Genomic DNA, 13,927 nt, shown 5'->3' with positions numbered 1-13,927 from the left:
ATTGGCGCGATCGTTAGTTAATTAGACTGTAGGTATATCGGCACAGTCGGTAATCGGGTTTGGGGGTTTAAGGTGGCAGTATAGTGCTAGTAAGTCCTTCCTAATTAATTTCGTCTCTCCTTATATAGCTTAGTATTAATTGGGGTGGTTATTGCAGCGTAGTCTATATATCTATTAATGTTATTTATCGCAGCGTTACGGCTAAGTCTTAATTAATTTCGTTCTCGCAGCCCTAGGGTAAGTCTTAACCGAGGTTGTCTCTGAAGCTCATATAACTCCGTATTAGTTGAAAAGGTTAGGGGGGAGGATAAGATATTCTAAAGCCTTTCTAGGCACGTGTCCTTAGCCATCAAAGTTAGCATTTAATCGCAACTATAGGAGACCTTCTAGCTGCTTGAGGACCGGCTCCCAGTAGCTTAATAGTAGCGACGACGCGTTGACGACGCGCAGCTAGGGGTGTTTGATGCGTGTCCCCTTAAAACACGCGGAACGGGGGTAGGAGATTATCCAGGCCTTCCCAGGCGAGGTAAAGAGGGAGCTCTAAATAAATGAAGTCCCCCCCAGGTGGGTGAGCTTAGTATAATGTTACGGCTTGTATAAATGCCTTTAAACTAAAGCTTGTAGAATGCTATATTACAAAGATACTAAGCTAAGGAGTAGAAGGAGGTTGAGGAAAGGACAGGTTTATATACACGAGCCAAGTCTCTAAGCGAGCCCCTGACTAGGCTGCATGTAGACGTCGCAGGGGCGGTGCCCTAGCGCCGTCACAACTACCTTAGTTAGTAACGGGCGTGATTATAAAAGGCCTAACGACGGTAGAATGTAAATTATATAAAGTAAGTAAAGCTAATAAGGTGGTATCTAAAAGACCTCTAACTTAGTTACTAGTTCCTTTCTATAGAATCTACCTTAATTTAATACCTAGAATAGTCGCATTTAATAGTAATAAGTATGCGGTACACTTCCTTAATAACGCGATATAAATAAATAAGGTAGAGACGATGGCTAAGAAGTTGTCCCTTTGTTAGGTGAAACCTGAGCATATAGTTATATAGCTGCGAGGTACAGGCGACCCGCAGGCGACTCGCCTGTGAGGCACGTGCGCTACACGTGCCTATAGAAACCCCTTACCTCGCACCTTAGACTCCTCCTTCTCCCTTAAGGATTCGTCTCTGTCTATACAATATACCCTATTATTCCATTATTAAGCTCCCTATCTATATCCTTACCTCACATTTAAATCCTTACCAATCCCTTTAGGAGGATAGCCGGTTTAATTTTCCTACGATCTATAATACCTCCGAAGACAAGATTAACCCCTATACTTAACGGTAATACGCCCGCAATATAACGGTAGAACGCCTTAGGATCTAGTATAGACGAAGCCTCTACACTAGCAATATCTGGGCCACCTTCCAAATCTTAAGATAATTAGATATCTATAAACGCTAGAGACTAGTTTAACTTATATACCTAGGCTTAATAGGAGCTTAGTAAGGTTACTAGTATCCTACCAAATACTGCTAACCTAAAGGAGCTAGATAAGCTGGCTAAGAAAATAGCCAACTTATAGAGCATTATTAACTTAATAAAGCCCTCCTGTTATTGTTGTCTCTTAAGTAAAGAATATAAGTCACGTAGCGAGCGTATACGCTAAACGAATCTTAACGCCCTAGTTAAGAAGTTACCGCCTGATATTAGTGGCACTACTTAACAGCCGGATGGCCCTAAGGACCCCCTAAACGCCAGCGCTATGCCTATAACTCACTAGAGGAACGCAGGCAGTAACCGTAAAGAACACTAGCGGTAAGCCGTTATAGATAAGTCCTAGCCGTTAGGCGATAGGTAGCAGGTCTATCTATAACTGGGGTCCTTTAACTAGGGTCCTTTAACCTATTAGTAACCTACTAGTAGTAACCTACACTAACGACTATATATATATGTTATATAATAGGCCTATCTGTAACTAAGGTTCTTTAACTAGGGTCTATAACCTACTAGTGACCTACTAGTAGTAACCTATGCTAATAATATATATATTACTCTACAAAGACTTAAATAATATATACCCTAAATGTATACCTTATATAGGCGCATCGCGACCCAACGTTAAATAGGAAGAAGACTTAGATACCGTATACCCTAAACACATATCGTGCGCAGGTATATCGCGACCCGACATTAGAGAAAAGAAAGCTTGGATACTGTATACCCCTAAGTATATACCTTATATAGGCGCATTATAACCTAATAACCCTACGAGTTACTAGTCGATTTTATCCGTGGAGCAAAAGGGACACCTTATGCTCTATACGTAATTAGCTAACTTAGGGGCGAGTCCCTACCAGTAATAGATACCGCCTATAACTGGGGTCCTTTAACTAGGGTCCTTTGACCCGCTAATAACCTACTAGTAGCGACCTATACTAATAACTTATATTTCTAAAAATAGATCCGTCCGTAACCGGGGTCCTTTAACCGGGGTTTATAACCTACTAGTGACCTACTAGTAGTAACCTATACCGACAATTTATATATTAGACTTAGATACCGTATACCCCTAAATATATATTATACGTAGGCGTATTATAACCTAATATTAGATAGGTAGAAGACTCGGATACTATATACCCTTAAACGCATACTTTGCGCAGGCGCATTATAACCCAATGTGACTATGTATATGCTACGTATATACTACGTAAATAATGCAAGGCTAAAGTATAAAGTCGGCGGTGGATTTAATAGGTATACTGCCCTACTACTATACGTCTAGCTATATGCAAATAACCTATAACCTACCTATAAAGTATATACGGCGCTATGCCGGTATAGCATAAGGCTAAAGTAGGGTTAGCGGCGGATTTAACAGGTATATAGCCTTACTGTTTATAAATCTGGCTGTATGCAAATAACCTATAACCTACCCGTAAGGTATTAGCGACCTACTTATATAAGTACGCATCTAGAATTTAGCAGAATTTGGCAGAATTTGGCAGAACTTGGCGGAATCTCTATATACTACGTAGGTATAATATAAGGCCAAAGTATAGGGTTAGCGGTAGATTTAACGGGTATACTGCCTTATTACTATACGCCTAGCTATATACGAATAACCTATAACTTACCGGCAAAGTATATACCTATCTTTTTATGTATAAAATTAGGACACTCTTTCCCTTTTTAATTTTTCCTTATTAAGGTTTTTTATAGGGTTTTATTAAGGCCTGAGTACGTAAAGAATTGGGGACGACCCTTTTTAAAGGGGGGGGCATTATTAGGTAAAACCTAAGTATATAGTTATATAGCTGCGAGGTACAGGCGACCCGCAGGCGACCCGCCTATGAGGCACGTGCGCTGCACGTGCCTATGGAAACCCCTTACCTCGCACCTCAGACTCCTCCTTCTCCCTTAAGGATTCGTCTCTGTCTATACAATATACCCTATTGTTCCATCATTAAGCTTCCTATCTATATCCTCACCTCACACCCTTACCTAAATTATTATTAAATATTATAATATTATTGAACGATAATATAGCTTTAAGGTAGTTATTATCTATATAAATAGAGAGACGTTTCTTATAGGCGAATTTAAGGAATAGGTAGCTGAATAAGGAATTAGTTTTAAAATATTAGCACCTAATACTTAATTATAGAACGGTCTAGTAGAATAATTTAGGGGGGTAATTATATAAAAGGCTTGGTGTATAAGAATTAAGGCCTATTTACTAGAGGAGCTATATTCTAAAGTCTATAAAGTAGCTACCTATTTACTTGATTAAATGCCTAGTAAAAGACTTAGGTAGTAGACACCTTTTAAAAGAATCTAGTTAGCTATAGGTATATTACCACTAAAGCTAAATATAGGCTACCTATAAGTCTACGGCTGTAGGGCCTACCCTTTTAAATATAATATTTTATACCTAAATAAGCTCGCGTTAAGGGCCCATATAAGATATCTAATAGGGTATAATTTAATAAATATATTCCGAATCTACATTCCTAGTTAAAAAAAGGTTATTAGAATAAGAGATATAAAGTTTAATAAGCGGTTGCTCTATAATAACTTATAGCCAGATCTAGCAAATATACTCTAAGTTAAAACTAACCAAATATTAGAAATTATTAATGTCTATTAAATATAGGATCTTTAAGATGAATTGGAATTATTATCTAATGAAAGTGATAAGACTTAAGATAAGATTTAAGTTAATACTAAAGGGAGATAATAGGTGGAATCTAGTAGAAATAAGGAAGAGCCTAATATTAAGAGTAGTAAGTAATAAGATTTAAGCTCTAAAGACAACTTAGCTTTAGGGCTTTCTACTCTAAATGAGATACTAGAACCTAACTTACTAGAGCCTCTACTACTATTTTTAAACACCTTAGTAAAGAAGCTGTACTATATTATAGTTCTAACTAATAAAGCTAAGCTAAAGAAGAAGATTAATGGTAATATAGGAGAGCAAAATGTAGTTAAAGAAAAGAGACTTAAAGGATGATTAAAGATCTACGTAGGCTTTTTTACTAATATTACTAACTAGAGCCTTCTAGCTTAAAAATTGGCCTTTAATATAGGGCTTACATTTTATAAAAAGCTGTACCGTAATTAGCTCCTACCGCCGCCTAGAAATTAGAAGGAGCTTTAAAAATATTAATATAAGGAAAAGTTTGCGGCTGCTGCCCAAAAGGAATATACAGACCTTTAAAATTAAGGAACGTTTTAAGTTATTAACGAGATAATCCATACTAAAAAAGTGCCTATTATCTAGGTATTTATATATAAGACTAATATTAACGGATATTTAATGAGGTTTAAAGCTCATCTTTATATATAAGGTAATCTATAAGAGTTAGTTTATAAGGATACCTATACTATAACTTTAGTAGCAAGATTGTTTAGAGCCTTAATAGCTATTATTACAATATTTAACCTAGACTACTAATAAGGTGACGCTGTTAATATATTTATAAATAGCGTAATTAACGAGGTTGTGTATATTAAGTATCTAGATAGATTTATAATTAAGGGTAAGTGCCTACTTCTCTAAAGAGCCCTCTATAGATTAAGGCGATTACCTCTACTATAGTATAGTGACTTAATAATAACGCTAAAAAAGGAAGGCTTAAAGCTAGTGGCGGAGGAGCCTTACCTATATTATAACGATTGGCTAATAGTCTTCTTTTATGTTAATAATAATATAGCTATATTTAGGAAGAAAGACCTACTTAAGCTCTAAACCTTTAAGGAGCACCTTATAAGAAAGTATAAGATAAAGGACCTAGGTAACCTTACTTAGTTCTTAAAATTTTAAATTATCTATAATAGAAAGAATAGGAAGCTTTGGCTTAGCTAGGATTTTTATATTAATAAAATTATAATAAGCTTTAAAGTTAAAGATTATCGCAAGATATATATACTAATGGGTATTAAGGAACTTAAGCCTAATCTAGAGTAAGCCTTTAAGTAGAATACCTACGCCTATTAGAGGAAAGTTGGATCTATACTCTATGCAGCTAATATTACTTATCTAGATATAGCGAGAACAGTAAGTAAGCTGTTAGAATTCTTATAAAATCCGTTACTAATTTATAACGCAGCTGCTATAAGGGTAATTACCTATCTTAATTAAACCAAGACTCTTGCAATTAAGTACTTAAAGGAGAATATAATAAACCAGATCTTCATAAGGGCAAGTAACGCGTTATTTAGTAACAATTTAGTAAGTAGAAAAAGCATAGAAGGCTATCTATTTACCTTATTTAGGGGACTAATTAACTGGCGATTTATAAAGCAGAAGTTAGTAATAAAATTAAGCACGGAAGTAGAGCTTCTAGCCCTATTACATGCAGCTACCAAGTTAATTTAGTAGTAGCGATTCTTTAAAGAAATTGGATTTAACCCTAATAAGAAGTAAACGATATATTGTAATAACCTATAGACTATTTAACTACTAACTAAAAGCAACGCGGAGCTTAACACTAAGCTTTAATATATTAATATTTATTACTACTAGCTCCGCTAGGAAGTTTATAAAGGAAGCATTAATATTAAATGGGTGCCTACTGCGGACATGACAGCAGACGGCCTAACAAAGGCTCTGCCTCGTCAAAAGCACAAGACGTTTGTTTAGTAATTAAACCTCGTTAATATTAAGGATCTAATTTAATTTAATTTAAATAATATTTAGGCAAGGTAAATATATAGAGGATTTCCTTTAACTTAACACCAAATTGCTATTGTGACTTTTTAGTATTTCTACAGCAGCCTAGAAGGCTCTGTGCAGCTGGGGGGGTGTATTAACCTAAATCGAAGTTCCTTACTACCATCGTAATACTGTCTGACGACCTAGATCGTCTATACGAACTATGTCTCAGTTATCTCGTATCTTGAGCTCGTATGTCTCATCGAACGTCTCATTACCTGTTTCTCTTAACTATGACCTACTACATGACGACGTCGTCGTCATTGTATTTGGACCTACCTGATGTATATAAGAGAGCTTCTAGAGCCCTCTTTAATAAACAGAGTTCTCATTCCTGATCGTCCGTTCAACAGAATTTGACGTCGTGGCGGCTTTACTAGAGACAGAAACCCAGTCTTGGGTTTAGAGCCTTGGGAAGTAATCTGCACTCCGCAGTTCTTCTTCAGATCGGAGAACTTCCTCCTGTACGTTGGCGCGTTTAGCAACCGCCATTGAGCGGCCTACTTGTCCTGCAAGAGAAAATCTTAAACATTTGAAATAGTCTAGCATAAAGGAGAGCCTACCAGTGCCATGCCGATATGCACTCAGCAATTAAATCTTCTGGCCGTCGACTAGGGCATAAAGCTCTTTGAATTGTTAGTCCTTGGGGGTTTCGGTGTCGTACTGCTTTGCGACGGAAGGGTCGGTTTGCGAATTTATTTCTGACTGCTTCAATTCTTCAGGCATTTCGGAGGAGATAAGACAGCGGAAATCCCTGTCTGATGAGAATGGGTAGGTGTCGATCTGAAATTAGGTTGTACTACCCCCCTCGAAGGCGCTGTAAATGGCGGCCCAGGAAATAGCCCCCATTACGGCGGCAAAGTTGACACCGTTCAGGCTTGCTGCAGAAGATTTCGTCGCGCTAGCGGCGCCGGCCGTACTTGAGCCAGTCGGGGTCCCTGAGGCTGAATTTGTGGGGGTGGGGGTTTCCAAACTGGCGGATCCTCCAACATCGTTTCCGCTAGCATTATCATACGGATAGACATTGCTGTAGTTGTATGTTCCATCCGACTTTCCCCACGTGGAGACAATAGAACCCAAAACACCTTGCCCAGAAGCACACTTCGCGTTTGTATCTGGAATTGGCCACACAGGCACGTACTCGGCATCTGAAAGTGGGCCAGGATATGACGAGTTGAAGAACAGGTTTGAGGTATCGACAACATAATTGTCGTAGTTAGTCTTGTTTGCAACAATTTCGAGAACATTGGCGCCACAGTCCCATCGCCCAAGAGATGGAAGATCCCAATTCACCTCTACCGTGGACAGCATGCTGTAATGGTTGTAGAAAGTGCCATCGGTCGTGTTCTTGAGGGAAGAGGGAATTGCACCACCTAGGAGGATGGCAAGGACTTTATTGCCAATGGTGTAGGTCTCGACCTCATCGAAAGTGAGTATGATAAGCGTGTTGTTCATAAAATATGTGTTATTGAGCAAAGGTTCAAGCAAAGTCCGGGCCCAATTGGTGGCAAAAGTAATCGTAGTATCGTGTCCGTCATCTGTCATGTTGGGTGTGATGAACGACCATTGAGGGAGGGTCCTGGCTGCTAGATCGGAATCGAAGGACGTAAAGTTCTTGATGAGAGAAAGGCGTGTGGCATTGCTCGTTACAGAATCAAAGAGAATAAGTGGGTTGTGTTTTCGGACATAGTTATTGGCGAAGTTGACTTGGTTTGAGTAATTGAAACCTTGAAATCCGGCGTATGGCTCGGCCTCTTGGTATTCGGCCCAGGAAATGCCCTTTGTGTCCAATAGGTCCACAACCGTAGAAACATTGGCGGGAATGGTATTGAAATCATCGTTATCCATCCCAAAATCGTCACCCCCTACTACGGCGCAATAATTGGGTTCTGAAGGATGAGTCACAGCCCAATAATTACTGAGAGTGATGCCCTGGGAGGCAAGCCACTGCATGTTGGGGTCTCCTGCAGCTTTGTCATAGTCCTGCGATTTGTGTGTTAAAGATGGACGACGAGTGAAAGGCTTGGGAGCTAACCGTATTTTCTAGCCAGATCTGGACAATCCGATCAAAGCCCTTCCCTTGCACATTCGAGACAGGAGACAGCGCTGCTTGAGTTGCTTGTGTGGCAATGATTTGAGTCAATGACGGCTCAATTGTTGACTCGGGCGCTCTTGAAGCGTATGAGGTTGTGGCCGCAAAAGCCACATTTGTGGCGATTGCGAGGAACGCAAAGATGACGGCGGAGAACATGTCGAATACTCTGATGCAAGGCTGATGTGAACGAGAACAGGAGGAGACGAAACGGCTTTAGTATGGCGGACTACAATTGAGAGTGACTGGCTCCAAGTACAGGAACCTTCAGAGAACGTATTGCGCGTCACACCACCGACATAACCTGGGGGAGATCCAGGCACTTTATGCCCGGGATCTGGTGACAGTGAGGGCACAATTGGAAGCTCCGGGGCTGCGATAGTGCTACGCGTGCCCTGGCGAAGGAAGTGCACAAGGCGGAGCAGACGGGATGCAGAAGAGCTCGGGTCAAGGCTGATTTTTGAGGCGCAAAGCTTTGCCTTGATGGGTATTTCTGGAGAAGGCCGAGAAAACGCCAGCCAACGGATAAGCGTCGTGATCGGCGGGCCGCGAACACAGCTAGTCGCCGTGTATCTAGGTACAATAGGCATTGGTTTAGCCGAAGACACCCGGGCATGCAAGGGCAAGTCTGTTGGTTTTTAAACGCTACTCAGCACGTTTCCATGTCTAGGCTGCGGAAAAGACAGCTCTGACGGCGCTTCTCTGGGAAGATAGCACGGAGAGCTACCATCTGAGGAATGCGCAGTTACAAGCTCTGAGCCTAGACGACTCAAGGCAGCCAAGAATGTCGGGACAGTTAAGCTTTGCTACAAGCAACGAGAATCCCTTGGCTAGTTAGAAGTTGGAGATGGCGCACGTGCAGCCTGTCCCATCCTTCCGGCTCTGGGAGTCGCAAGATGCGGAGATACCGGGACGTTACGCCAAACCCGATGTGGGAGGAGCGGAAGTGGGCTCGAATACGTTTTCCATCTTCGCTTTCTTACTAGTTACCGTGAGCCACCCGTGCCACCCACCCCAGATGCACCAGCCATGGGGCATGCATCGTATTTCGACCACCAGCCCGGCACCTCCCCCTCATCCACATACCCGTAACCCTCCTTGAGACGGGAAGCTGCTCAACCCGATCATTCACTAATTAGTACATTTGTAGTCATGGTTCCGGATGTCTAGTCAAGTCCTAATGAACCCTTGCGTACCCTTCTCTAATGGCTTGCATTTGCTGCCAGCCGAGAACAAATCATCATTTTACTCTCCAAGTTTGCTCCCATTGTACTCACCTGCGAAAACTTACCAGATGTTTTGACCCTCTCCTTCGCTTGCCCTGTACCAGTGTGGATTTGTGCTCTCTCTCACCGGAAGCTAGTTCATCAGCTTCGTATCAAAGTATGTTTCCGTAAAATCGGTCACTGCGTCGACAACACCTTGAACCGTGGTCATAGACACGCAAAAGCGTCCGTCACAGGCAGAAATGGCCGAGGAAAAGAACACTTCGGCGGCAAAAGGTTCGAATCATCGGCCACTGCTGCTATTTGGTGGTGTGATCACCTTTGTCATCATTGCTTTAGCGCTTGGTTTAGGGTTGGGTTTAGGTTTAAAGCATCACACTCACAGCGAAGCCGCAGCGACGAATCCAACAAGTCCAGTACCCTCTCCAAGCCCAACCGCGCCGAGTGACGCTTCTGAAAACGTGCAGTCATGGAGAAGATCCACTTTGGAATATGATCTTAATATGAACTGATGTCAACGCATCCCCAACTGTCCGGCTTTTCAATTTCACCATCAGTGAAATACAGGCCGCCCCGGATGGTAAGATCTTGTGTCTTGAATATCTTTTCCTTCGGTAACTAAGGAGTAAGGTGTACTTCGTCCTTTGCTCGTCATCAATGGGCAATTTCCTGGCCCTCTCATTAGAGTGAATCGGGGCGATCGTGTGCTCGTCAATGTCACAAACCAATTGAGCAATGGAACAGCGCTGCACTGGCATGGCCTTTATCAGAATGGCACGAATTGGATGGACGGATCGGTAGGAATTACGCAGCGTCCCATTCCACCTGGCGCGAGCTTCCTTTACAACTTTACAATTGAGGGCCAATACGGCACATATTGGTATCATTCACATTATTCCTCGCAATACACCGACGGTATTGTTGGCCCGCTAATCGTTCACGCTCCCGAGGAAGCCACTACTCAAGAGAGCTATGACTTTGACCAGATTGTCCTTCTCCAGGATTGGTGTCACGATTTGAGCGCAGCTCTGATGCCGGGTTATCTCGCTTCTGGAAGTGAGAACACTGAACCCGTTCCCGATAACGGCTTGATTCAGGGAACGAATTAGTATGGAATCCCGAAAAAATTTCCTCCGAATACGCTGACATCGTCCAGTTTCAACTGTTCGTTGTACGCTGATGATAGCGGCTACACATGCCAGGATAATTCAACACGAGCAACTTTTGAAGTCACCGAAGGCAAACGTTATCGCCTCCGGCTCATCAATACTGGTGCCTTCACTGAGTTCGAATTTTCAATTGACAATCATACTCTGTCTGTAATCGAAGCTGACTCCACCCTGGTCCAACCGGTGACGGTTAATCGCCTGCCGATACATATTGCTCAGCGCTATTCCGTCATCATTCACACGAACCAAACATCAGCGAATTACTGGATGCGAGCGCAAATGATCACGCACTGTTTTAGCGACGATAATCCAGTTCTAAACCCTGACGTTCAAGCTCTCATTACGTACACAAATACCACAGATGAACCCTCGGACTCGGCGGATTGGTCTACAGCATTAGACTTGGTTTGTGAAGATCTCTCCCCCTCGATGCTTACGCCAGCCCTCGTTGAGATTGCACCACCACCAGATAAGGCCTTTAGAGTCGATATTTCGTTCCAAATCGGCGCCTATGCCCTCGATCGAGCATATATCAATTCGACAACCTGGACAGCTGCGAAAGTCCCGACGTTGAACCAAGCTGTTGCGGGCTTGAAGGCAGACAACAGCACTTTCAATGTATCTGGACTGAGCTCAGCATTCGATAAGGCTAGCCAGTTCGTCATCAGCATTCCGGAATACCAAGTAATCGACCTACTAATTAATTCTCTTGATGAGGGAGCACATCCTTTCCACCTACACGGACATCAATTTTGGGTCATGGCTTCTGGGTTCGGTGACTTCGATTGGAATTCATATGCCACCTTGAATACAACCAATCCGATGAGAAGAGACACCCTAACAATTGATGCATATGGGTGGACACTAATTCGATTCCGAGCTGATAATCCAGGGTTGTGGGCCCTACATTGCCACATTAGCTGGCATATGGAGTCGGGTTTGTTAATGCAATTCCAAAGCCGAAGCGATATCTTGAGTCAGTGGATCATCCCTAGTGACGTCCTGGCTCTATGTAGTAGTTAAGACTTTTTTAAGATTATGCAAAGTTTATCATTTTCTTATTCTATTATTCACACGCTTGCGGAGAAGAGGATTAATTAATCTGATTGGTGGGTACGGGCTTAAAGGCATTAATTGAGAATGGGTATATTCGCAAGGCCATTTGCAGGGGATTGCCCTGCCTTAACTAAACGTAATGCCCATGGACCTGTGCGTAAGTATATTGCTACAGTATCTATTTATAAAGCCCAAAATATACAACTAAAGAAAAAGGTATAGGTAGGAGGGAAAGCAAGCAAGCAAGGCTTAATTTTGTAAATGTTAATAATGTTAGTGTTGCTAAGATGCAGGGGTACTGCTGCAGTGCTCGCTTAGCCATATAGATATATCTATCTATTATTTACACACTTGCAGAAAAGAGGATTAATTAATCTAATTAGTGGGTACGGGCTTAAAGGTATTAATTAAGAATGGGTATATTCGCAAGGCCATTTATAGGGGATTACCCTGCCTTAACTAAACGTAATACCTATAGACCTAAAAGCGCAGCACCTATACTATACAAGGTAGAGTAGGGGGAAGAAAAAATAAAAAATAAAAAAGGGGGGAAAAGAAGAGATTTAAGTTAATATATTAGAGTGCTAAAATAGGCACTCCTATACGCTATTGTACTTAAATACCTTCGCCCATTATATCTAGGGCGAGTAATAATAAGAACGGTATTGGCGTTCTACGTTAGAAGTTTATACTTAGCTAAAATAGGTTTTTTAGGGATAATAAATAGTAAAGCTAGAACGCTTGTGAGGACTACCGGCTTAGTTACTATATTTAGCCGTCTATAAAACCATTATCTTAAGCGTATTAAGCAGTACCTTTTTAAAATAAGTATCCGTTATAGAGCTTAGAGTAGAGGCTAAGAGTAGTAACTTTATACTTTAGCTTATTCCTAACCGCGTAGCTTATAAAGGCTAATCTCTTAAAGTAAAAGAAAGGGGCGTTTTTAGGTTAGGGGTTATTTTTAAATAGGTGTTTTATAGCTTAAACTATATATTTAGGTTGCCCTAAAGCGGTAATTATAATTAAGACTCTTTAGTAATTAATGTCTGTTTTACTATGCTTTAGATATAATATTATATAGTCCTCTGTTAGCGTTATATTGTTTTTAGTATATTTTATAATAAAGAAGGCGTGGCTATCTTTCTAAGCCTTAGTATAGGTAATCTCGCCTAGATAAAGGAATCCCGTAAAGGCCGTAGTAATAGCAGCGTTAAAGTTAAAATCCTTAATGGATTGGGTATTTAGGGTGACTAATTAGGTAAGGATGTCTTTAGTAATTAGTAATCTTTTAGCCGTAGTAAAGGGATTTATAGATATTACACCGTCTAAAATCCTCTTAATAATAGAATTATTAAAGACGGAGGTATTATAATTAGCGTTAATATAGTGGGATTAAATTGCGGAGACGTAGGCTCTAACTATAGTAGGCTTAATACGGCTTATTCCTAAACTAGCATTACTAAAGATCTATTAGGTAATCCATTCTCCTAAATAGTAGAGGGGCGTTAGGTACTTTACCACTCTATAAAGGTTATAGTAGCCCTCCTAACTCTTAATTATGGGATAGTATAAATCTCTTATTTTATCGGAGAGGCTATATTATAATAGTTAGCCGAAGCATTTTAAGGGGGCTTTTACCTTAATCCAGAAATTAGGTAGGGGGTCTTTAAAAGGGACTAGGTCTTCTATTTTAGCGTTAGATTAAATATAATAAAGAAGCGTATAGTAATAGTAAATTAGAAGTATCCTAATGCGGGTATAGTAATAATACCCTATTGCGATTAAAACGAGATAAAGTATTAGCTAGCCCATTTTCTGTAGAGGAAACCTACTTTATATAGAGCGTAATATTATAGGCTATGGCTAGTTAGAGGATCTTACGGAGCGGGTAATTACCCAGTCCTTTTACTACTATATTTTAGAATCTTAAGAGTGCTATTATATTATCCATATAGATATAAACTAAGCTATGCTTTTACTGCGTTACCTAAAGCTAGAATAAGGTTATAATTACTTAGACCTCCCGCTTATTAATTAGGGCAAGGCGGTGTTCTATATTAGGGTAGCAGTTTAAAGAATTATCTTAGGGTAGAGATACTAAATAGGGCGGCTATATTATCCCTTAAGAATCCTTAAGGAAGAAGAAGGCCTTATAACTAAGAATCCTAGATACATC

General features: G+C 40.8%; 2 protein-coding genes across 2 annotated transcripts; one reads left to right on the top strand and one right to left on the bottom strand.

The window, feature by feature from the left end:
* Nucleotides 1-6,997: 6,997 nt before the first annotated feature.
* On the bottom strand, nucleotides 6,998-8,459 carry K441DRAFT_539896 (phosphoesterase-domain-containing protein; the record flags this gene model as incomplete). Its single annotated transcript, XM_067642577.1, has 2 exons — nucleotides 6,998-8,191; nucleotides 8,244-8,459. 2 exons carry the CDS (start codon nucleotides 8,457-8,459, stop codon nucleotides 6,998-7,000), a joined length of 1,410 nt encoding a protein of 469 aa, XP_067508695.1.
* A 1,309-nt stretch (nucleotides 8,460-9,768) lies between these two features.
* Nucleotides 9,769-11,794, top strand: K441DRAFT_702765 (multicopper oxidase; the record flags this gene model as incomplete). The annotated part of the gene is made up of 4 exons (XM_067653424.1): nucleotides 9,769-9,992; nucleotides 10,084-10,106; nucleotides 10,157-10,634; nucleotides 10,683-11,794. 4 exons carry the CDS (start codon nucleotides 9,769-9,771, stop codon nucleotides 11,716-11,718), a joined length of 1,761 nt encoding a protein of 586 aa, XP_067508694.1. The 3' UTR covers nucleotides 11,719-11,794.
* Between the last annotated feature and the right edge of the window lie 2,133 nt (nucleotides 11,795-13,927).

The sequence above is a fragment of the Cenococcum geophilum genome, assembly GCF_001692895.1.
Source record: "Cenococcum geophilum 1.58 unplaced genomic scaffold K441scaffold_4, whole genome shotgun sequence".
In the NCBI taxonomy this organism is placed as follows: domain Eukaryota; kingdom Fungi; phylum Ascomycota; class Dothideomycetes; order Gloniales; family Gloniaceae; genus Cenococcum; species Cenococcum geophilum.
This window is presented reverse-complemented; position numbering and strand designations above follow the sequence as displayed.